Here is a 22,500-nt window from a genome sequence, read left to right as displayed (position 1 = left end):
TCAAGCACATGGATTCAGCCCCTTTTAACACTCTGAGGGCTGCACACGAAATCAAGTTAGTCTAACATGCCATTATGGATGAAATACACCACCACAAAGACATACGCTGGGCGCCGCCCTCGCCGTGAACGGCAAGGCCGGAAGCCAGAGGCCGACTCCGTCGACACTGGTGAGTACTACCGCACTGTCGAGCACGCGCATATACCACGCTTTCTTTCTCGACGATCGATGCGCTTGTCAAAAAGCGCTCCCTTCTTAAGCGGTCAAAAAGAGCAGGTTGCCGATCTGAAACCGATAAATCAGCTGCTGCGTACCCCGGCGGGTGCCATTCTCCGCGCGACGCACACCGTAGCGATGCTGTGGCCGATACGCCGTCTCGTCGCCGGCTGATGGCAGTTATTTATTCAAGCTATTTACGATTCCACCGGTATCGGGGACCTGTTTGGGACGTCGGTACGCCCGCTGACCCACTTGGGACGGCTCTGCGCGCCGCCTGCCGACGCACAGATCCGGCGCGAGGGGTCGCCCACCTCAGTCTCTGTTTCTGACCAATCGGGTTCGAAAACTTTGGGCGAGTTTTGCGCGTGCTGCAGAGACTGCGTCTTGCACCGGACAAGCACATGGGATGGGCTGCCGCCGACAGCCAGTCGCGGGCAAGATCGTGTAGCCCTGCGGGCAGAGAGGTCTTCTCAGATCATGTCAGCAGAGTCGCCATGAGTGCGGGGCCGGTTGGATGCAGACCACAGCTACGACGGTATTGACGGTTGCGCGTGTCTTATTGCGTGCGAATGCTCCTGGGAAACGGTCGGAATGGACGGAGACCATGATGCGCACCGTGCCAAGGCCGGGCGCTTAACAATTCTAAACACGCGTCCTATTTGACGGCCTGTCGAATGCTCTTTCCTAAATGGCGTGTTAAGTTCATAATGTGGCTCATTTGGAAGCCAGCGTTGCAACTGAGTTGTACTTGCATCGCTACGCTTTATATTCTTTAAGGGCTGGGATAACAAACAACATTATTCTTTCGCAACTAGCTAGGGCCTCTTGCCAAGAGTGACGTTAAGCTTTAACAACTCTTGCTGCTGTAACTTTTGCTCTCTTGCTGTTTGCATTCATTAGCGCTCAAACCGAAGTCCCACCGTCGATGTATCCGCTTTCATGCCATGACGGTATGAAACAGTTTGTCGTTTTGGCGGTTCAAAAGTCACCCAATTTGACTGTCTAGTAATCCATCATCAACGAATAGAATCCTTCGGCGTGCCAGCCTCATCATAGATCCCGGGCTGTAAGATGTTTGCAATGCCAAATTTTGTGTAAACCGCGCGAAGTTTCTTGTCCATGCAGCAGATCACCGAGTGTAGACACCTACCAAGGTCTTTAACAGATGCAGACTAGCATCATTTGACATCTCACTACAAGGTGGGCTCCCGCACCTGATGGCGTTCAGCTGCCGCGCGTGTATGAAGCGCGTAAGGAAACATCGCGCATTTGTGGAGCTCTGGTCGCACGTGAACTTAGCCGACATTGCGGAAGAGGGAAAATGCGTGCATTCCCGTAAAGCTAACAATAGCTATCATGCTGGGTTCCTCTCTAACGAGATTGAGATTGTTTCCGGTTTGCTATCGTTCAAGACATGACATGAGGCAGTTACTCAAATGCGTACATGCTGCTTTTCAACCTACGAGAGCTTTGCACGAACTGTGAGCTTTGCACGGACTGGTCGTTCGCAACGAAAGCATGAGTGGTGGAAATTTAGCATCATATTTACGGAGGGTAATGAGGGAAGTAACTCGAGGAAGGACCTCAACCTCATTTTTTGCAATGTGAGAGTTCGGAGTGCGTGGCAAAGGTAGCAGCACGAGTACAGCGCACTGGCAAATAAAGCACTCCGAAACAATGACGCCAGACACATTCCGAAACAAGCTCTCAGAATATTTGCAAGGATCTGGCGGTTTGAGCTCGCTCCATGTTCCGTTGTCGGGTGCCGTGTTTAAAGTGCATTGTACGTTCAGGCTGCTCACAACGAGATATGCTATCCCTGGGGCTCCAGAAGACCGGTTAGGCGATCTCTAAATTCGGTGACGACAACCGTTATGTTGAACGAGGATATGCCGTCACCAGGTAGGTCGAATAGAGAAAAGACAGAAAAAAGAGAGCGAGTTCTAAAAACTCTTCTTTGCCGTGCGCTGATAATCAAAACCAGAGAGGCTGACGGACAAGCCACGACAGTCCTCTTCGCTGTGGAAACGTCTTACCAAGGCGGACCCACTTTAATGACTGTGTGAAGCGGACACAGGCGGTGTACGCTGGAACTCAAGGCACGCCACGTTCGCCCTCATTAACGGTCCGGGTCGACCTCGTAATTAGACAACACGTTTTATCCCAGAGCTTCACCTTACCTCCTGTCTCCATGAATTCAGAGACTCAGTGACGATGGTGCAGTGGCGGATGCGTCGGCGCTGACTAACGTGCGTCTGGAAAACCAGCGGCACGGGGTCCGATTCCCCGCGGTACCCGCCCTTTCTGTCAGGACGAGAGGCAGGTGGCGCCACATGGTCTCAGCAGCTGAGTGTATCGCAAAGCCCCAATGCCAGCGAATTCGTAGACCCGGGTCTAACCAGAGGAAAATGATGGTTCCGGGAACGTCAGGGGAGCTTTCTTTCCTTTCCTGTCTTTCTTGTCTTTCTTTGGCTTCTTGAAACGTATGGCCACGCTCAACACTTTTACTTAATAATCACCACTCAATGCAACACTGCGCTCACTGAGTCACTCACTGATGCGCCTATGAGCTACAGACGACAGCAGGGTGGGAAGCCACGCATTGCTGGTAACAAAAACTGCATCCTCCAGATGTCGGGAACGTTGCGTTTTCTGAGGTTAAATGAATCAACCTAGTTTATTAATTTTGGGTTTTTCTCGGCTCGATATTGGAAACGATACCACAAAATGACGGTTACGCTTACCAAAACTCCACCTCTGAACGGGCATCGAGAATAAATAAACAACTTTTCAACTTACAGCTTCGTTTCATGGGCGTGCGTCCACACATCCACTAACCGATTCAGGACACATGTTCGGCGCGTCGGCCCCGCGACCTGCCTGGCCGCCTACGTCACAGTCCAGTGACGTCACCGATTGACGCGGCCGCGACCAACCGCGGTACATCAAATGCGTCGCACGCCAGCCCGAATAGTCGTCCGGCGCCAGCGGCGATGGTCACGTGATCACACGGCCGGCCGGCCGGAGCGCGACGAGGCGGCGGCGCGCGACCGGCTGGGGCAGGGCGGTGGAAGCCCCCTGTCTTGCTGCGGAGCTCAGCTGTCCGATGTGTCCGTGTTAAATGGTGGTGGTTGGTACGGGGGAGGGGCCTCTCTCTGTCGTCGCGGAGACCTGTCGTATGACGCGCTCGGGTAGGGGTCATGACCGCCAAAGGCCTTTTCCAGAATAACTTTCGAACGGTAAAGCGCGATCACACCAGCCTATGTTTACCTGCCTGGAATTGAACGGCCCCAAACAAATACCTAAGGTCTTCGGGTCACTACCGTGTAACAGGTCAAAGTCATGCCATGGCTCTCAGTGAAGGAAACTGCAAGGGATTAGTTCAAGCTCATGCTGCAGAGTTGTTTTAGACGGAGGTATACAACCTTGAAATGGTTTTTAAGACAGTGTAATAAGCCGTAATCGTAAGCCATATAATCCAAGTGATCTTTGATTTGACAAGACCAGACCAAGGTCAAAACCAAACCGACTTTTACTGGGAGCTTGTCTTGGAATGGAAGTTTTGGCACACGTTTCGATTTTATCTATCAGTCCAACGGCGACATAGTCCTGTAACTTACTGAAGGCCAGGAGAGGTCAATAGCGCAAAGCGGCGTCCATCAACCTAACTTTCAGGACCATATCGCCGGTGGTAGGTCTTGAAGCTGATTGTAAATTCAATTATAAATGTGATATCGAATGGTTCAGGTCATTTTGACCTTCTAAAGGTGAAACAAGATCACTGGCCTGATGTGACCATAGTCGACACTGTATTTAGAAAAGGCATTTAGGATAAAGCTGGTTACGTGCGGTCTGTCGACAACGCGGTCACCGACATAAGCTTGGCCTTGTTTTGACCTTATCTAATAAGAAGGACATGAGTTAGGAACGAACAAATTTGACACAAAGAGTTCACATCGAGACCTACCTACCCTTGCGTGTGCTGTCGCTCATTTTTCGCTCTCTTAGTTGTTTTGACATATAAGGGGGGGGGGGGGGGGGTAAATCAACTCCCACCCAAGGGCCTGACCTTCTGCCGGTCACTCATCCGCGTGGTATATTGACTCTTCATCGATCCTCGCATAATCGAAACTTTCGCTCCGTGCCAACAGGACCTCGCATTGGAAACAGATAGGACCTACAGCTAAAGGTAAGAGTAATGCTGATGTGCGGCGAGTTGACACCATCCAACTAGTTGCCCGCCTCAGCTGTTCACCAAACTGGGCGACCTACTGACGTAACTTGGCTTTCATCCAATCAAAATCTGTCCGTAAATGACCCTTCCTCTCCTTCAGGATCGCGGCTCGCTAAAGTGCAGTCACTGTTGACCATCCAGGACCTGTCCATAGGTGACGTTATGGATGGCCATAGAGATGACCATAGCCAACTGTGGCTGGTCACAGCTGGTGCTTGCTCTCGGCCAATACGACATCGTGCTGATGATGATATGGCCATCAACTCATCTGTGTCTGACGTACGTCATTCGTTGTCTCCCATGTACTGCAAAGCGGAGCAGCATTTGTGCGCATCACGAAGACATAAGCCGGATTTCCGGTAACAATGTGGATTGTTCCGCGTATGTGAGCGCCGCAGCTGTGTCCCGATATTAACGGGTGAGTTCGCGTCGCCCTGTAAGTAACCATAACAGTGGAGGCGACAATCATCACACGCGGGATTGTAACAGGAGTAAGCGACACTGGGATCAGGTGTTCCCGAGCATTGACCTTAACAGTGGATGCAACGATCATCACACACGGGATTGTAACATGAATCAGCGACACTGGGATCAGGTGCTCCCGAGCAATAACCTTAACAGTGGAGGCGACGATCGTCAGACGCGGATTGTAACAGGAGTAAGCGACACTGGGATCAGGTGTTCCCGAGCATTGACCTTAACAGTGGAGGCGACGATCGTCACACGCGGGATTGTAGCATGACACGGATGTCAGTGAGTATGAGTCAGTGACACTAAGATCAGGTGCTTCCGAGCATTGAGCGATTTGGCTGGTCGGTTGTTTGGCTGGCTGTTTGGCTGTCAGGCTGTTTTGGCCCACCGTTTTTGCTTGCCATTTGACTGTCCGGCTGGCCGGTCTGAAAGTTGATTGTTGCACCAATTTTCATCACAAACAACCATATAAAAAAGACTGTTGCTAGTTTGGATTGGCCGGAAAATGAACACTAATACATCACCATGCCCCTTCTAGCTGCGATGTTCTTGTATGCATAGGCCGATGTACTTTTCGTTCTGTGTTTTGTTTCCTAGCAAGGAGCGCGCGGTGACTGATGTTCATTGAAAGAACGAAATACAGGTTTGATAAGGCATGTTGCCGAAATATCAACGAAATATCAATATCACCTCGGACGCGCCCGGGTGGCAGGTTGGATACTCTCTGCTTGGATGGAGGTCAATTTGCCCCCCTGAGATCTCAGCAACTAGGAGAGTTAAAAACACGAAATTCACAGGACATATTGAACTATACGTGAACTCACTTACGTAAAAGTTTGAAGCTCTTAGATTGTAACACACGGATCAAGTAAGGTCAAACAAGGTCAAACTCCAAGTTTGTCTCTAAAGCACCCCGGAACCTAAATACCTGTTCTCGGCAAAATGTCACGTTTCCATTTATGGTCATTGGCCTTGTTTGACCTTTATAAGGTCATGGTGACCAAAGTAACACAAGATTGCTTTGAGTTTTCCATTTGAATAAGCGACAAAGATTACGCTAGACAGCATGTTCCTACAAAAAAAACGCTGACCTGAGTCATTCCAGGTCAGTGACTTATTCTGACTTTTGGGAAGTTGATGAAGAATGTCTTATGCGGTTCCTGTTATTAATAAATTCAAAATGAGCACCAGAAACTACCCAATACAACAAACCCTATAGTAATAACTCTACTTGGTTTTTACCTTGTTCTGACCTTTATACCTGACTGTAGCTCAATGGAATTTATCCATTTAATAGCTGTTCCCTAAGAAAACATCTCGGAGATGTAGGGCTTTGTCGAACACTGTTGTTACGTCATATTAAACGATTCCTTATAAATTGACTTTGCTGAATTCATGGTCTGACTTTGACCTGCTGTAACTAAATGATTTTTAAGGTACATCTAAATTGTTTAGTGCCAAACGACCCGCCGTTTAATTTTCTACAGCCATGCAAAGCTTGGCTGGGCTACACCGCGCCATTAGGAAACTATTCCGGAAAAATCTCAGGTCAAACTGATCCTCCCACCTGAGCGCGTGTTTATGCATCTTTTGGTGCATTCGTGCAAAATGGTCAGAGTTGATGCATACCAAATAGACAATATTGATTATACATGCTTATGAATTTCCAGGCTGTGCACTCAAGCGGCGTATTTTGCGTTTGCATAGTTTCCAACGTATCTTTTTGACGCATGTATACAACTTTTTTAGTTGGGAAATCCGTCGGTCCTGAATCAATCAATTGCTGGCGCTTATACGCTATTGCTTTCGAAATTGACGAGTACAAGAATGGTGGAAGGTCGTCTGATACCCGTTAAGTGTAAACGTTCTACGTGCAACTAAAACGTGTGACATAGCGGTCCTCATGAGAAAATCGAGGCAGCTTTTTACGATGCCTCGTAACTCCCCCGTTGCCCCTGTTGGCAGCTTCGTAGCAAAGAGATGGGAACCGGCTGTGATGACATGGCACGTCTCCCTGCCATCTCCTGATCACAGGCAGCGGCACGTGGTGCTAGCTGGTGCAGCAACCCCCCTCCCCCCCCGCCCCGGTGGAGAAACCACAATAGCCGTTTCACGATTTATTAAGAGCCAAAATGCTTGGCCTTCTGGCAACGCTCTTAGCTGCCAAATGACACCCATTCATGGACGTAACCACGACTTGGGTATTAAGCAGGTACTTTCTATTTTGGTACCATTTGAATGCTACCAATACACAACAATATCGCTCTTCTGCTCAAAATTCACTTGAGACTGCTGCTCCCAGCGGTGAATACCTCCACGTCCCCACCGCGAGTGCCTACCCCATTATTTGCGGTCAACCGCCAGCACGTGCCGCGGACACACACGCACACATCCTGCCGGCGCGGTGAGTCACGCCGCCGCCTCCAGGCTTCCGACTGCTCTCGCAGCGCACGTGAGCACCGCCGCGGGGCGGCAGCCTCCCGCTCCTCCTCTGTCCCTATTTGCCATCGGTCCCGTGACTGTCCGTTACGGCAGATAGGATCGCGCCGGGCGGACCCTGGCCCGGGGCGGGCTGGCGCGTCCGCCGGGGAACGGCGGGACCTCGTGGCGCGCCGGCGTCAGTGCCACGCGTGACGGCGTCATGGTGGCGGCGATGATGCCGGCGCTCTTGGTGACGGTGGCGACGTTGCTTTCGGCAGCTCTGGCGGCGGACGTGACGAACATGGACGCGTGGTAAGTGGAGGGCGTGGCGCCGCTTTGGAGGGAAGCTATGTGGTCCGCGGAGAGGTGTGATACCTTAGATGTAATTCCACAGGATTTACATGAACGCCATTTTTTTTTGAAGTTCGATCGCATGTTTTGTGATAACGTCATCGAGATCAATTATTGCTAAGCAGGGCTTGTTATGAAAGCCGTGAACCTCACATCCCACCGCGCACGGCCCGATAGAACGCCAAAGAAGTCGTATTTGGTGTGTATTACATATCAACAAATTGAAGGTCAAGCTCAATTGGTAATTTCGCAAATATTGACTAAGCAAGCCGTTGAATGCAAAATCCTAGGTAAAAGGGGCCTAAGACAACTATCGATTGTTGACTATAATTCGTCTGGTAGATTGGTTTAGCTTATTGGTTCGGTTCCTGTCCGGCTCTTGTTTTTTTTCGTTTTGCGTGCTATTCTTGCTCGGGCTGGTGAATGTTGGTTCAGTTTTCTACCCTGCATGCTCCACTAATGCGGTCATTCAGCGCATCTTGAGCGTAATTGGCCTGGTTAGCGTTACTCAGTCATTCGGTTATATGATATCAAATATGAGGCCATGATATGATATGCTAACATTGCATGAATGCGAACCCTGTTTTCTCTTGCGCAACTTCCTAGCTACGTTGGCTTTTCATCAGCATATGCTTTTGGATGACCATCATTAAATTGGATCGATGATCATGAAAAGAGCATGAACGTGTAAATGAACAGGGCACCAAAGCGGGGCGCGGGCTTATTAGTTGTGATAAGTTCGTGCACTCCTCGTCCCTGAAATTGAGGCAATGCTCTCATCACGCCTGATATCTCTTTGTTTCCATAAGAATCCATTGATCAAACACACCGTACCATCATCATGTATTTGGTGAGAACCTTTGAACCTTTGGTATTCCACGCCGTACCTCGTCCTCTTAATTACCTTCCCATACCGGGCGTTCCGATGTCCTCCCTCAGTCCGGTAATATATATTATAATCCTTCCCAAGTCCGGTAATATGGATTATAACAGACCATCTAATAATAACATAAATAAATGCAAAACAAATAACACCCAAACTGATGAAAATAATTATAATAACTAGGCAAGATGGGAAGGTGCTGTAAAGTCCACAGCAATGGTTGCCATGTGAACTCTCCTGTATAGTGGTGAGTGGCTTTTTCGGCCAAAAGAAGACTTCCCCGAGGTCACAAAAGTGATCCGTTGGCGGGTTCAACCATCAAAAATGAAACTTCCCTGGCCACTGCACCTGGCCTACGTGTTGCAGACCTACGGCAATAACACCGTAGTCTTCCACTATGGCTTGAGCTTAAAATTACGCACCGGTGAACCACGTTAGGTCAACCTGTGATTTCACCTCCCATGGTTTTTGAGTGTCGACTTTCGCATGACCAGTGCCAATGATTTATTTAGTTATTCTTGTGGTTGGAAACAATGCGCTTCGTTTTAAATAAGACAACAAAAAAAATTGGAGGATCCGGTTCAGCACCAAATTTGGTCGGGAACAGCCATTGGCTCACAAAGGCCATCTCTGGACAACGAACTTGCTTAACCACTGGGTCCCCTGTGACTTGACTTATAGGATTCATCGGGACCCTGAGAGGTCAAATGACCCTATCTACATACTGGTAATGTAATATATTTGAAAGTTGTCATCTTTGCGATCTTATTTATCAATGCTGTTTACTACGCCAACAGAACCGAAATTGGTCTTAGACTACATTCGCAGAAAAACTGGTCAAACTGGCAGAATGCTATGCATTTTATTATTTACCCCGCAGCTGCATTGCTAGGTAAAGGCGGTAGACGTGCGGCAAAACATAAGGTCATACCAGGTGTCTGACCTTGCCTGAACCCTAAGGAGTTAGAGACCAACAGGGCGCCATCACGTCTGCTGCAGTTAGCTGGCTGAAGTCCTGCCCGAATACATGACGAAGTGCCAAGGGTATGTAAAACACAGGCCTTCGTTTTCCTGAACAGCTAGGAAAACGGCCGATGCCTCGTGCAAGTAATCGAAAATGGCCTTAAACTTCCATGACCTGACATGAGAGAAGGTCTAAATAGACTTCAATATTCAAGAAAGTAAATTATTTCGCACCCCCAAGCCAGTGCTGCCCTGTCTCGGGACATTTTCCCGCCGCATCAGAAAAAGCTCACCAGTCGATTTTGATACTGCTCCTCGGGAAGGGTGAGAGTAAATATATTTTCTTCTGACGCTCGGAAAAAAGATCGGAAGCACAAAAACACATTATTCACCTCAGTAAATGGTTTAGCTGTGTTTGACTCAAACAAGGTCGAATATACACTCGTTCGTGGCACCTGCGGGCAAGACAATGCGATGTCACGTTATTTCATAAGTACGTGCTTTTCTTGTAAAATCACAACACGTGCGTGCTTCTTCCGTCTATTCGTGCTTGCTTGAAATAGTAAACGTTTTGTTGTTGCTTGTTCTCTCATTAAAGCAAAACCAGGCCAGCTGTCGCTTTCAGCAGTCGATTTCACACACTATTGAGTATATGCGTTGAAAATCTGAATGCAAAACTGAAAGCTCACGTTGCACTTGTTCGAGCCTCTTGTTGTAACGACTTTCGTTAGGAACTATGATGTTAAAAGGACACTCGGCATATTATCATGCAATTGTTTTATCTTGTATTCACCTTCCTTAATCCTGTGAATTGATGTATCATCTTGTAAAACAACTAAAATGTTACCTTGTATATTAATACAGTCCCGATGTATGTTGAGTTGTCAGCGTTTAGCTTGGACTCATGTCTGACGCATGCCAATTTTCCATGCAGCACGAACGTTCTCTTATCACTTTATGAAGTGATCTTATCGCAAGAATTCTAGTACTGGAGATAAATGGTCAAAATGACAATTTTCTCAGAGCGCTTTGCGAAGCAAAATCTCATCTGGCCATTAGCGAATATGTGATACATGAATATAATAATGTTGCATTAAAATGACGAGCTTCGAAAATGTCTAGGAAATGTCATTTTTAACGGGAAATTCCGCTTATAAGTAGTTGGACAAGTTCTTGACCAATGATTATTAACTTCGACGCTGGGCGATGTCCGGTGCATGAAGACAGGTTTACTGCTAGGGATTTTTTTAGGAAGTTTTATTTAGTTAAATGATTAAAGATCTATCGGACTTGTGCGGTGGGTAGTCGCACGGCATTTGTATTACATCATGGGACACATCCTAGTGAAATTGCAGGCAATAATCCTTTTCTGGACCACTACAGTTACACCATCTTAACGTACCCCTCCACCAGACGTTCAACTTTCAAGAAGCCAAGCGCAAAGAAAAACGTGCAATTTTCACAAGTTACACGCCAGCCTCAGATTCCGCCAAGATCTCTGACACGAATGGATCGTCCCGTCCTATCAAAGAGTTTAGCGAGCTGATCAGCCAGTCAGGTCGCGCGCGTGAGCTGAGCTGAACCGAGATACAACATCACGGTGTGCTACCCCGGCTCGGGCACTCCTGACGGCGGATGGGTCCATATCCGAGGTCATGCACGACACAGCATAACGATGAGCAAAGTCCGGCTGGCCAGCGTTGCGATCCTGCCGCGGCTGCATTTACTGCACCGATAAATATTACAGTTGCAGTGCTCCCCTGTAAGCATGATCGGTCTTGTCCTTCTGCGACGGGATGCAAGAATCGACTGCTCGCCCTGGGGAAGCCGGCTTCCCCAGGGCGAGATGATCATGTTGATCCTTCATCATCATCATCATGATCATTCCCCAATCGACAAGTTGAGCCAGGGAGAGCACCAGCTCAGTCAGGCCGAGCCCTATCACCCGAAGGGACCACTGACTCCATGGACTCCACATGGACTCTTGTGCATAGTCATGCTGTAACTCCGCTTGGCAAGAGGCTAGATCCGTTTGAACACAAAGAGCATGTCAGACGAGGTGAGCGGGATTCCTTGGATGAAGACGCTTGCTTCCTTCGCCTTGCCAGTCGCAATGATCGCTCCTGTAGAACTTCGAGAGCCAGGTTTCGTAGGAGCATGATTAACGCCCAGTGCTTTAAGCCATGCTGCCTATGGCAGTCCTGAATGCTCCAGGCTGCTGAGAAGTTCCAATGGATAGCGCGCAGCCTCAACTCGGCTTGGGACAGTGTCCACCGACTTGCAGGTCCCTGTTTCTCAAGGCTGCTTCTCCAAAAATTTGGGTGATGGCATTATTAGAGCAAAGGATTTGACGCCGGGATGGCCTGTTCGCTGAGCCAGGTTGTGTCCTGACAACCTTCTTCCAGCCTTCTTCCAGTCCAGGAAGGCCTTGGCCCAGGGGACGTCGGCAAACTCCATGTTTTTTGACGAATTAGGAGTTGGCTGCTGAGCTGTCGTGCTGCTTTGTTGCTGTTTTAGTGCACACACGCTGCTGTGAGAGGGAGAGCGACGCCCTTCTCGTCTGTAACTATTCATCACGTTGTAATACAACTATCTATAGATTTGTGAACACCATTGGATTCAGAACCATTATGAAGTTGCGTTTTAGTTTCCGCTTGCCGTTTATGTTCTGGTGTGTACTCTTTCCGTATCCTCGCAAGTGGCAGACACGCCATCGATTAGCTCGCGGCGGGTGATATTCTCCGCTGCTCCGATAGCGTTCAAACGAGCCCATCGTCACCAAGTGCTAAGTCTATGAAGACAGGTTTGCTCACGTCGCGCCACGCACGGTGGGTCCCTACCTGGACCGAAGCGCGACATAAACCTTCCTCCGTCTACAGTGATTCAGGACGTAAGGTTTTGGGTCTGCTAAGCGATTCAGAACATATAAGGGCTTGGGTTTTACCCCCGGCGATTTTATCCAAACTCAGCGATAACTGTGCCTCCGGCTTTTTAAGGGGAACGCGGCGAACGTTATCACGCCCTTCACATGGAGCTTCAGAAGCTGCGTTTGCCATATTAACGCTCAGTGGCCACGGCGTGAACGCGATGCACAAATGACCCCTGGACGTTTACAGAAAGTTCATGGGAAGGAGACGCAACCCAAAATTCATCGCTGAATAATGCAAAGTACTGTTAGTGCTTGTTCAAAAGCCCAATGGACGCATGCAAGCAAATCCATGATAGTCGCGTGCTCTTTGTGCTTCCCCTAGGCGTCCCTTATGCTCCCCCTGGACATGCTTGTGCCATGCATACCCGTGTACCCCTGGATATGCCCTGCCTGGCGTCCGCGCCCTCCTGGACACGCCCCTGCCTGACGTATCCGCGTCCCTCCCCCTGAACACGTCCCTGCCTGGTGTCCGCGTCCCCCTGGACACGTCCTTGCCTGACGTATCCATGCCCTCTCCCCTGAACATGCCCCTGCCTGGCGCCCCGCGTCCCCTGAACACGTCCCTGCCTGACGTATCCGCGTCCCTCCCCCTGGACACGCCCCTGCCTGGCGTCCGCGTCCCCCCTGGATATGCCCGTGCCTGACGTCCGCGTCCCCCTGGACATGCCCCTGCCTGATGTACCTGTGTCCCCCTGAACACTCCCCTACCTGACGTCCGCATCCGCCGCAGGCCGTCGCTGCAGGTGATCGAGCCATTTGACGCGGTGCACAAACGCTGGCGTGCACCACAACCGTCACGGCGGCCAGCTCGATGACGGACTCAGCTTGGGCAATACCGAGCGGCGCCATCATCAGCCTGGCGCCCCGCTTCGGCTGGCTGCTGTACCAGGGCGAGGAGGAGGAGGAAGGTCAGTGCCAGGGGGCGCGCCCGCTGGCGGTCCAAGTGAGCAGCTTGCCACTAACGTTTACCCATCGGCAGTGGCGCGCTCAGAACAGTTTCAGAGACGCATCAGAGACGCATCCAGGACGATTCAAGGGAGAGTTCTGCGTACTGTTCCCGAGTACGTTATCGTGCAAGAGCTCTGCTCCCCCTAATATGCTTTTTATACTTGTATCTCTTGTGCTCTGCTCCTGCATTCGCTGCTCTGTCCCCGCTGTTCCCGTCCCCGCATTCCGCTGCTCTGTTCCCCCATGTTTTGTCCTTCCATTTTTTTCGTTTCCTCTCAGTGCTCTGTCCTTCCGTTTCTCTCGGTCCCCTCAATGCTCTATCCTGCCGTGCTTCGGTCCTCCAGTGGCCCTGTCCTTCCATTGCTCGGTCCCCCAGTGCCCTGTCCTTCCATTGCTCGGTCTCCCCCAGTGCCCTGTCTTCCATTGCTCGGTCCCCCAGTGCCCTGTCCTTCCATTGCTCGGTCCCCCCAGTGCCTGTCCTTCCATTGCTCGGTCCCCCCAGTGCCTGTCCTTCCATTGCTCGGTCCCCCCATTGCCTGTCCTTCCATTGCTCGGTCCCCCCAGTGCCTGTCCTTCCATTGCTCGGTCCCCCAGTGCCCTGTCCTTCCATTGCTCGGTCCTCCCAGTGCCCTGTCTTTCCGTTGCGGTCCCCCCAGTGCTCTGTCCTTCTGTTGCTCTGTTCTGACATTACCAACTTGTCCTCATGCTCTGTTCTCTCCTTGCTTGCTCTTACCTGCCCTTCTGTACTTTGTTCTCTCAATGCTCTCTCCTCCCGGTGCTCTGTCTGTCCAGAAGTGGTGCGACCAAGTAACCAGGGTGGGGGGGGGGGGGGGGCATGACCGCTTGGAGTTGATAGGGCTCCTTGGGCTCGTAGCCCCAGCATCTTTTGACTGCGCAGGACGCTTAGGTCATCGAGGCATCAGCATCGGATTCCGAGCCTAAATTGTTGTCCGACTAAAGATCACCGGGCCCCTGGGACAAGGAAGTGCTTGCCACCGCTTTGACCGTCTTGTGAACCTTATGATTTGTCTGTCCTCTCACTTCACTGCGCTGTTCCCTCGCCTTGCGTGCTCTCAGTGCCCTCTCATTCCTGCACCATATCCTCCCCTTGCTTCCTGTACTTTCCTTGCTGTGCTCTGTCCCCTCCAACTCTGTCCTGCGCACACTTAATTACCCGTTACTCTGTATACCTTGCCTGCTACCCCGTGTAGCATGACATGCTTCGCCGGATAGATATTACTGTTCTGCCCTCCATCTCCCTCGAAGCCTATTCCCGTGCCCCGTCTTTTCCGGACTCCGCCCAAAAGGAGGCCACGGACCGGTTCACTTCACCAGCCGACACGGAGAGCGTGTCCAGCGGTCAGTGCGAAGACGGCCGTATCTCTGCCGCCGAGGTGCTCCATCCCCATAACGTCGAGTCATCACCCCATAAGGCTTCCGCGGTGGGTCAGGTCAGGAAAACACCCATATATATGCACGAGAACCCCGTGTTCAGAGAGCGGCGCGATCTCCATGCGTCTGGGAGCTGTGGCCAGATTACCATCGGGCACTCTCGCCGGCTGACGTCAACAATTTACGGCGCCTAGCCGGGTCCGCCGCGGAGGTTGCCACGCGGAGCGAGCGTGACTTTCGGCGATGGTGGCTGGCTGTTGGCTGTCGGCGTGAGGTACGTGGAGTTGGGCTCGCGGTCGCGCGGTCGGCGAAGATACTAGTAATAGCAACAAGGAAGGCCTGGGGCAAAGGCTGGCTGCTCTCTCCCCTGGAGCAGTTTGTTGGCTGGACCACGTGGTAGGCAGCAGGGTGAGCGCCTCTTTCTACCGGATCGTCATGCAAAATAAGCTGCGATGAATCTAAGACGCTGATACCGATAACCAGTTTAATCTAATGTGACAACTGCCTGACGAAAAACAGGCCATCTCGGTTTAATGTACAGTACAGTGATTGGGGCGAATCGGCCTGCGGTCTGATCAAACGTCTGCCGACACGCCCACCAACGGATAACTAAGCAAAGTTATTGTCCATCGAGTGACAGGAATGCTACTTGCTGCTTTTGGTCGTAAAAATTGGGACAAATCCAGGCTGGTAGGCTAGGCCAGGCATGGATCTGGGGCAGGCGAGGTCCACTTAAACCATTATAACACATGACTTGAAATTTAAGTTCACTAAACTGAAGAGCATACACCGAATGTGCAGGGTTTTGCGCAGAGCAGCCGGAATATCTATCGAGAGTGCGTCAACCATGCACTGATCCTATACATCTGGGATCGGTACTAGATGTATGGATCAGTGCATAGTTGACGATGATCGTTACGTTTCCGAAAATGGAGAATCGCGGTCAAATGTGTCATATTGTATTATCCGCCGGGATTGGCATAGTTAACAATACTGCGGTCAACCTCATTTCAGATGAGCACAACGATATTTGGACATCCTTACCATACCCGGACTGGCTCAATGAACGCACTTACATGTGGCTTCCGTCATAACGTGTCTCAGCGGGGTTCGTTTTCCAGCGGTCCGGTTTGTTTATTCATGCGAGCTGCCGGCCATCAGTTTGGCAAGCGTTACCCCAGCTACTGCTCCAGGTTCCACCGTCGTACTTGCTGGGGAGGAGGGGGGGGGGGGGGGGGCCGCGCCGCTACAAGCGCTGGCGGGCATACCAGATCAGATGACACCCGCCGTCACCTCGTGACCCCTCCGCACGTCACGAGGGCGGAAGGGTCACAAGGGCATGGGCGCAAAATGGCCCCGATGCCGACACGCTCTAAAACACCAAATCACTACCACGACCCCTCCGCACACCGGCGCCACTTAGATTGGCCAAGAGCGCCACCTAGCACTTTCTCTGCCTGTTAGCACGGCGCGAGCGGCGGGCGGCGCGCTCCGACCGCCGGGGATGCGCGTCGTGCGGCGGCTGCGCCCAGGCGGCTGGGGTCATGTCAACAGCCCCGGGGCGAACTCCAGACCTGGGCCGCCGCAGCGGTGACGGCGGCGGAGCTGCCGACGTCTGGGCTGAGAGGGCGGCGGGCTCGTGTGGCGAGGGGACGTGTGCGGCCAGAGAGGCGGTGCTCTCGTGCGGGGATGTTCTCGAGATTGGCATATTCGCCTGTCGTCGGCCGAGAATGAGCTGGGGCGTAACCAATTAAGTGATCCAACGCAGAAAACGAAGCACTTGCATTCTAGGAGGCGTTAGCGCATTATAAGTGATATAGGTCGACATATATACACACACACACACACACACATATATATATATATATATATATATATATATATATATATATATATATATATATATATATATGTATCAATGAGAGCACCGTCAGCAGCAAAGGTGTGCAGTGCGCAAAAATTTGATCGGTGCATGGACGTCCTGACATAAAAAGGGCAGGTTGTAATAATTCAAAATCCTGAAAAGCTTTTGAAAAGCCACGTAAGTTGTGTGGTGAGGACTGGCGGTCGCATTTAAAATATAACAGCCGAGCCAGCATTGCTTCGTGTATGGACCGCTACGTAACGAGGCCACATAACGAAAACGTATAGCGACTGTGTTGTCCCATAAACGCGAACGATTCCTTCTGGCGTCAGTAGGTAACATGCTCTTTGGCATAATAAAGGAAGATGCCTCGCGATGTTCGCGTGCGATTGCACCGCAGGTCAGTGAATCTTGGACCGGGCCTGCATCCGTTATAATGGTGTCGTTTCCGGGATTTGTTCCTGCTGAAATACACGCTGCGGCGAGGCTCTCGTCGCTTCACTGCTGGACCGGCGGAGTACGCGGATCAGAAAGCGCGTACGCCCGAAGTGTGCCGCGAACGCATCCAGTGTGTTCGGTATGCGCATGTCATCTAGACGATCTTAAAGGCATGCGGAGCCCGGGCAGCGTTTGATTTTGCTGAAGTGAAGACCCAACGGAGTTGCATCGAGACAGGGACTACAGCAAGCACATATGGTGTGGTGCAAATCAAATATAAAACTGTCGATCGCCTCGGTTTACTGATGCGTGGGCTTGAGCGTTCACTATGTTGTGCAACTGGGGAAAGCCTATATTTGGGTGCCCATGCATGCGTTTATCGAACGAATAAATGTGTGTTGTCCCGCGTGGGAGGCAAACTTTTGTGTTCGGCTTGGCACGATGTGTGTTATCGTGACCCTTAGTGCTGAGACTGTTGCATACGAGTGTCAACGTAAGTGACTGCTGACGAGTGTCAACGCAAACCAACACCTGCACACATTGCAAGAGTCCCAAAGCCACAAACGCGAAAAATGGGCCGATTCGAACTTTAAAACGGCATGTGAGCGTCCGGTAGATTTGATATCGTTGTGCTTGATTACGACAGATATGGAAAGTTTCTCACCGCCGAGCCGGTTGCGATATGTGGTGGGAGCCTAAAACAGAAACACGCAGTCCTTGCTTTCCTTTTTGTTGGAGTGGGTCAAATGACCCTCGTGCGGCCATCCGACAGGCATGCAAAACCATCATGGTCCATTAGCTGTCAAGTGGTCCAATACACATAAATCAATTAATCCTACTCCTCCATTCACTTTCTCTCCACAGAATTGGACCTGGTCTTCGAGTCAGAGTTCCTGTACCGCTTTCCCCACGAGGAGGAGGAGGAGGAGGAGGAGTCCCACTCGGAACCGGCGTCGCACGAGAGGCGCGGCTGGGGCCGGTCGCCGTGGAGGCCGACCGGGGACATCATCAACGCCATCGACCAGCCAACCGGCTTCCTGCTGCACCGCAACAAGCGGATGGTGCGGGACAAGAAGATGGTGTACAGCGGACTGGAGAACGTCTTCTCCATGTGAGCAGAGCTGACAGCCATGACTTCGGAGGAGCTTTGGAAGCAATGGCTCCAGTCATGGAAGGGGTTATGGCTCGGCTACTGAGATCCGCTCGGTGGTCAGCGGCAAATTAGACAGTTGTGCAAAGTGAGCCGAGGGGATATGGCTATGCCCCATACTAAAACGACAGAAAGGATGTCATTACATGGGGAAAAATTTTATCGGTGTAACGAGGGAGAGGGCGGGAAATTTGAACCGTTGATGGAGCATACATCATTGGTGTATTTGCCACGCGCTCTCCCCAATTTGTCGAGGTTTAGGCCATAACGTTTCAGCCCAACCTTGTAAGGCATGCCTGAAATCGAACTGACGTGAAGTGCTACGCGTCGAATAAGTATTGGAAAGAACAGCTGCACATGAATTCAGCATTCTCATCATTTGGTATCAAGAAAATATGAACAGACTTCCGTTTTCCACAAGGAGGCACATTTGTGTGATGCAAGTTGATGTTGATTGCAAACTATTCAAATTGATTCTTTGCTGATATTTGCATTTTAGCAATGGTTTTATATAGCAAATGCATACGAAACCTGACACCCATTGAGGTGATATCTAAGTCGGCTCAGGTCCGATTTCATGTGGATAGGTGTACTAGTCTGCCCTCACCGCATCTTGTGCGGAAGGCAACAGCAATTCACATGAACGCAGAACGACGGCCCAACTCCGCACCAAGTTTACCTCCCAGTAGGTATGATCGTGACGGTCGCTGTGACTGTCACCGATTTGCGCGACGATCCGTCCCAGCTGACCCCGGCGCGTTGGTTTTCAGCTTGGGTCTGGACGGCCGCGCCTGTCTGCTGCGGGCCATCTGTGAAGTCAGCGCCACTCCTCTGGTGTACGACGGTATCGTGGGAGAGCTGCTCAACATCGCGCTCGTGTGAGTCTCGTCCCCGGCCTCCGCCGCTAACCTCCCCCAGTTTTCTGGGGCCAGCCTGAGTGGAATGAGCCCTGGGGTTCACGGTCTCTAGTCCCCGAACGCTCTGTTCACCTGATGGAAGTTGCCTCTCCGCGTTGCTTGTTGGCGCCGGGTAGAAGTCATCTGCATGGGCTACTTTCTTCTAAGCAGGGACGTCTTAGCAACAGAGACACAGTGCGGGCTCGTCACTGCCTGTTACAACCCTCACTGGTAACCTTTGTCACCGCGTGAAAGTCATTTTCTTCACGTGTCTCTGTCACTGTACGCCTTCTGGTTTGTGCCAGAAGACGTACAGACTACCAACATCTCCCGAGCGTGTGTTGTGCGCACACCCACTCGTGATTTCTCACCGCCGCTACCGAGGCTGTCTCTTCCCTGCTGCGTGACACCGGCCCCGCGTCATCCACAACATGACACGGCAGAATCTGGACACTGATAGCCGAGATGGATCACGCCGTGATCGCCACCGGTGTGGCACCGGCCGCTCCATTCATCACCCACTTCTCTATTCTATTCCACCCTCTTCATCTCCGCCACTCCCTCGGCGGAGGGCGATCTCGTGGATGTCTTTTGTGGCCACCGCGATCGCCGATAAACGGGCCCGCGACCGCAGCGGAAGACGCACGCGTGTCTGCCCTGTACGGGCGTGCCAAGCGCGATTCTGATCGGCCCCTCCCGGACGAGAAACGCTCCGCTCCGGCGAGAGTTGGCAACAGCGAACTGGGTCCAGCTCGCCCCGGGCCGCGCACTTAGCAAGTCGAGTGGCAAGAGTGGTCCGCATTGACGTCACCGTCTGCTTCCTGGGCTGAGTGGCCGGGCTGGGTTTTCATAATGCTATTTATAGTGTCACTCAATGTGCACAAGTTGATTGGGGTTAACGCTCTTGTAAAGCAGGCGTTTTTCACGCGGCTCTCCGAAGCTATCTCAGCTGTTTAGATTGCTTGCGCTGCAATATGTATGGACGTCACGGTAAATAGTAAGCTCAATTAAACCGTCAAAGCGCGGGGTATGTGGAATCTAAATGGAAAAGGCAACACCAGCCTGCACATATGGCGTGTGTATGAAGACAGGTGAAAAGCTATCTTTAATGTCAACCGGTGACAGCGTACCGCGGGCATTTAGACTAAGTTCAAGGATGAGAAAGACGTTAATCCCCAAGTGAAGGATAACGGTGTGATGATGCTCGTAAACGAGTTTGTATTGTTGCCTGACCCGATCGAGTTGATTTTTGCGACCATTTAGCGAGCTTCGGGGTTCAGACGCATAAAACTGATTGAATTCCGGGCCCAAATTTTCTTTATTGGTTAATATCCGCGGAAGAACTTGTAGAACATTGGTAAATATCATGGTTCATTTGCATTGTGCACTCGAATACTTCAGCCAGATTAATCTTGTCCCCGTCTATTCTGCTGTCAATCATGAAAACAGCACGCAGCTGGGGCTTTCTTTGAAGTGACTGGGTTCGACCGCCAAAGGGGACCACTGACCTGTTCGTACCTCGCGCCTCCAGGCCCCGACACACGAACGGCCACCACGAGGATCTGACGCGCTACCTGGAAGCCGAAGAACACGGCAAGCTGGACAGCGACTGTGGCGCCGTCTATCCAGCCTGCCCGGTCTCCCTCTTCCAGAAGGTGGCGCCAGGATCGATGCACTTCGAGTAGGCGACGCCAGCGATGCCGCCATAGATTCGTTTTAGTCCAGTGTGCAATGATCACGCACCAGGGGCGTAGTTTCGCAAAATGAGTTTGGCGAGAGGGCAAACACTGGAAAACGACTGCACCTGCCCCAAATAGGCAACACACGGATTTTTCCCGGATTTGGCCCACTTTCTTGTCAAGTTGAACAGGGGGGGGGGGGGGGGGGAAGCGCAAGTTGGGAGAGGGAGCCCGAGGCTCTTCCTCCTCCAACTGAATGGGAAACTACACCCCTGTCACGCACAAATATGGAACACAATGTTCATGACGCCAGTGTTTTGACGACCTTGTGCGGGCATTGTTATTATGCACCCCTTAGTGTTGATCTGTGCCACGTGCCGAAACAAATTCATGTATTCGTGCTCATCGAGAGTTTGGTCTCTTTTCTTCCAGCAGTACGACTCGGTGTACTAGCTCTACTTAGCGTAACGCTTGGGCTACGGTGCATGCAGAGTCTTGATCCTGACGCTACAGTGACAATGTGTGCAGCAAACTCGCCACGCGCTGAAGAGACTTCACGGGCTGATTTTTGGTTGAAATGTCCTTTGCATCGTAATTTCTTTAGTCTTATGCCTCGTTCTTTTAAAACCTCCCTTAGAGTGACCTTAACTTCTACTTGCTAGTGTAATACATAAATGTCATTAATCATTACATCTTAGCTATGTGGCAAAATGTAGCGTAGAACTTGTATGGTATCTCACAGCAAGTTAAAACGATGTTAAGTCATTGATGACTTATGTTCCATCCCATTAAAAGAAAGATATTCGTTACAACTAGATAGCATGGATGAATAGATTAAAAGCGAACCTTTTACGGAATTGTGGAGCGGAAAAACATGTTTTTGCTATCTGGTTTCCTTTCTTAGATACAACTAAGCACGGCTAACATCACCCATATGTAAAACAGTATTCCAGGAAGAGTAGTTCAGTGCAGGCCAAAACAGCAAGCACTCGGTTAGCTTCGTCGGGTTGGTTTTAGATGCTGTTAGCAGAAATTTGGAAGCTCATCAGCTGCTTTTGCAATTTCTTGGACGACGAATGGATGTTGCCAGATGACTTGCACTATTTTCTCTTTTGAGTTACCCGACCCTGCCTTTCATGGACCTAAAAGGTTATCTTGTTACTGTTACAATGTTATTTTGTTCTTGTTATATGTGCGTGATGGCATGATTGTATGCTCAAAGGGAATGAATTGCTGTCTGCTGCCGGATGTGTGCACTATGACAAAATGACATAAAAGAATGTCAAAACATTGACTGTTTTATTACATGTCCCACATTTGTATGCAACTAGTTTTGAAGCAGGAAAGCAAGACTGTAGTGGACGGACAGATTTTGATAAATGTGCTTAATTAGGTACCTGCTAACTATGGTAGATGAATAGATAAAGACATGTGCATCTACGTTAGGTCCTAAACAGTTATTTGCTAAGACTGAAGGAAGTTAGCTTGAGTCTATTTCTTATTGGGACATAAATTTAGTACGTTGTTTAAGTATGACATCATCATCGGTCACATCACACAAGGTTGGCTCCGCCTCACTTTAAAGTTTTCCGGATCACAGCAGAAGACAAAATCGGAAATCAAACACGGTTTACAAATATGACGCGTTTCACATGCAATAGA

General features: G+C 50.7%; 1 protein-coding gene across 1 annotated transcript; it reads left to right on the top strand.

Moving 5' to 3' along the window:
- The first annotated feature begins 13,282 nt into the window (after positions 1–13,282).
- Positions 13,283–20,967, top strand: LOC119095085 (uncharacterized). Its single transcript, XM_037217977.1, has 4 exons — positions 13,283–13,379; positions 17,978–18,224; positions 19,034–19,141; positions 20,691–20,967. Exons 1-4 carry the CDS (start codon positions 13,283–13,285, stop codon positions 20,842–20,844), a joined length of 606 nt encoding a protein of 201 aa, XP_037073872.1. The 3' UTR covers positions 20,845–20,967.
- Positions 20,968–22,500: the final 1,533 nt, after the last annotated feature.

The sequence above is a fragment of the Pollicipes pollicipes genome, unplaced genomic scaffold, assembly GCF_011947565.3.
Source record: "Pollicipes pollicipes isolate AB1234 unplaced genomic scaffold, Ppol_2.1 Scaffold_4219;HRSCAF=4965_pilon_pilon_pilon, whole genome shotgun sequence".
Lineage (NCBI taxonomy): Eukaryota > Metazoa > Arthropoda > Thecostraca > Pollicipedomorpha > Pollicipedidae > Pollicipes > Pollicipes pollicipes.
Note: the sequence above shows the minus strand (reverse complement) of the source record. Positions and strands in the feature narration are given on the sequence as shown.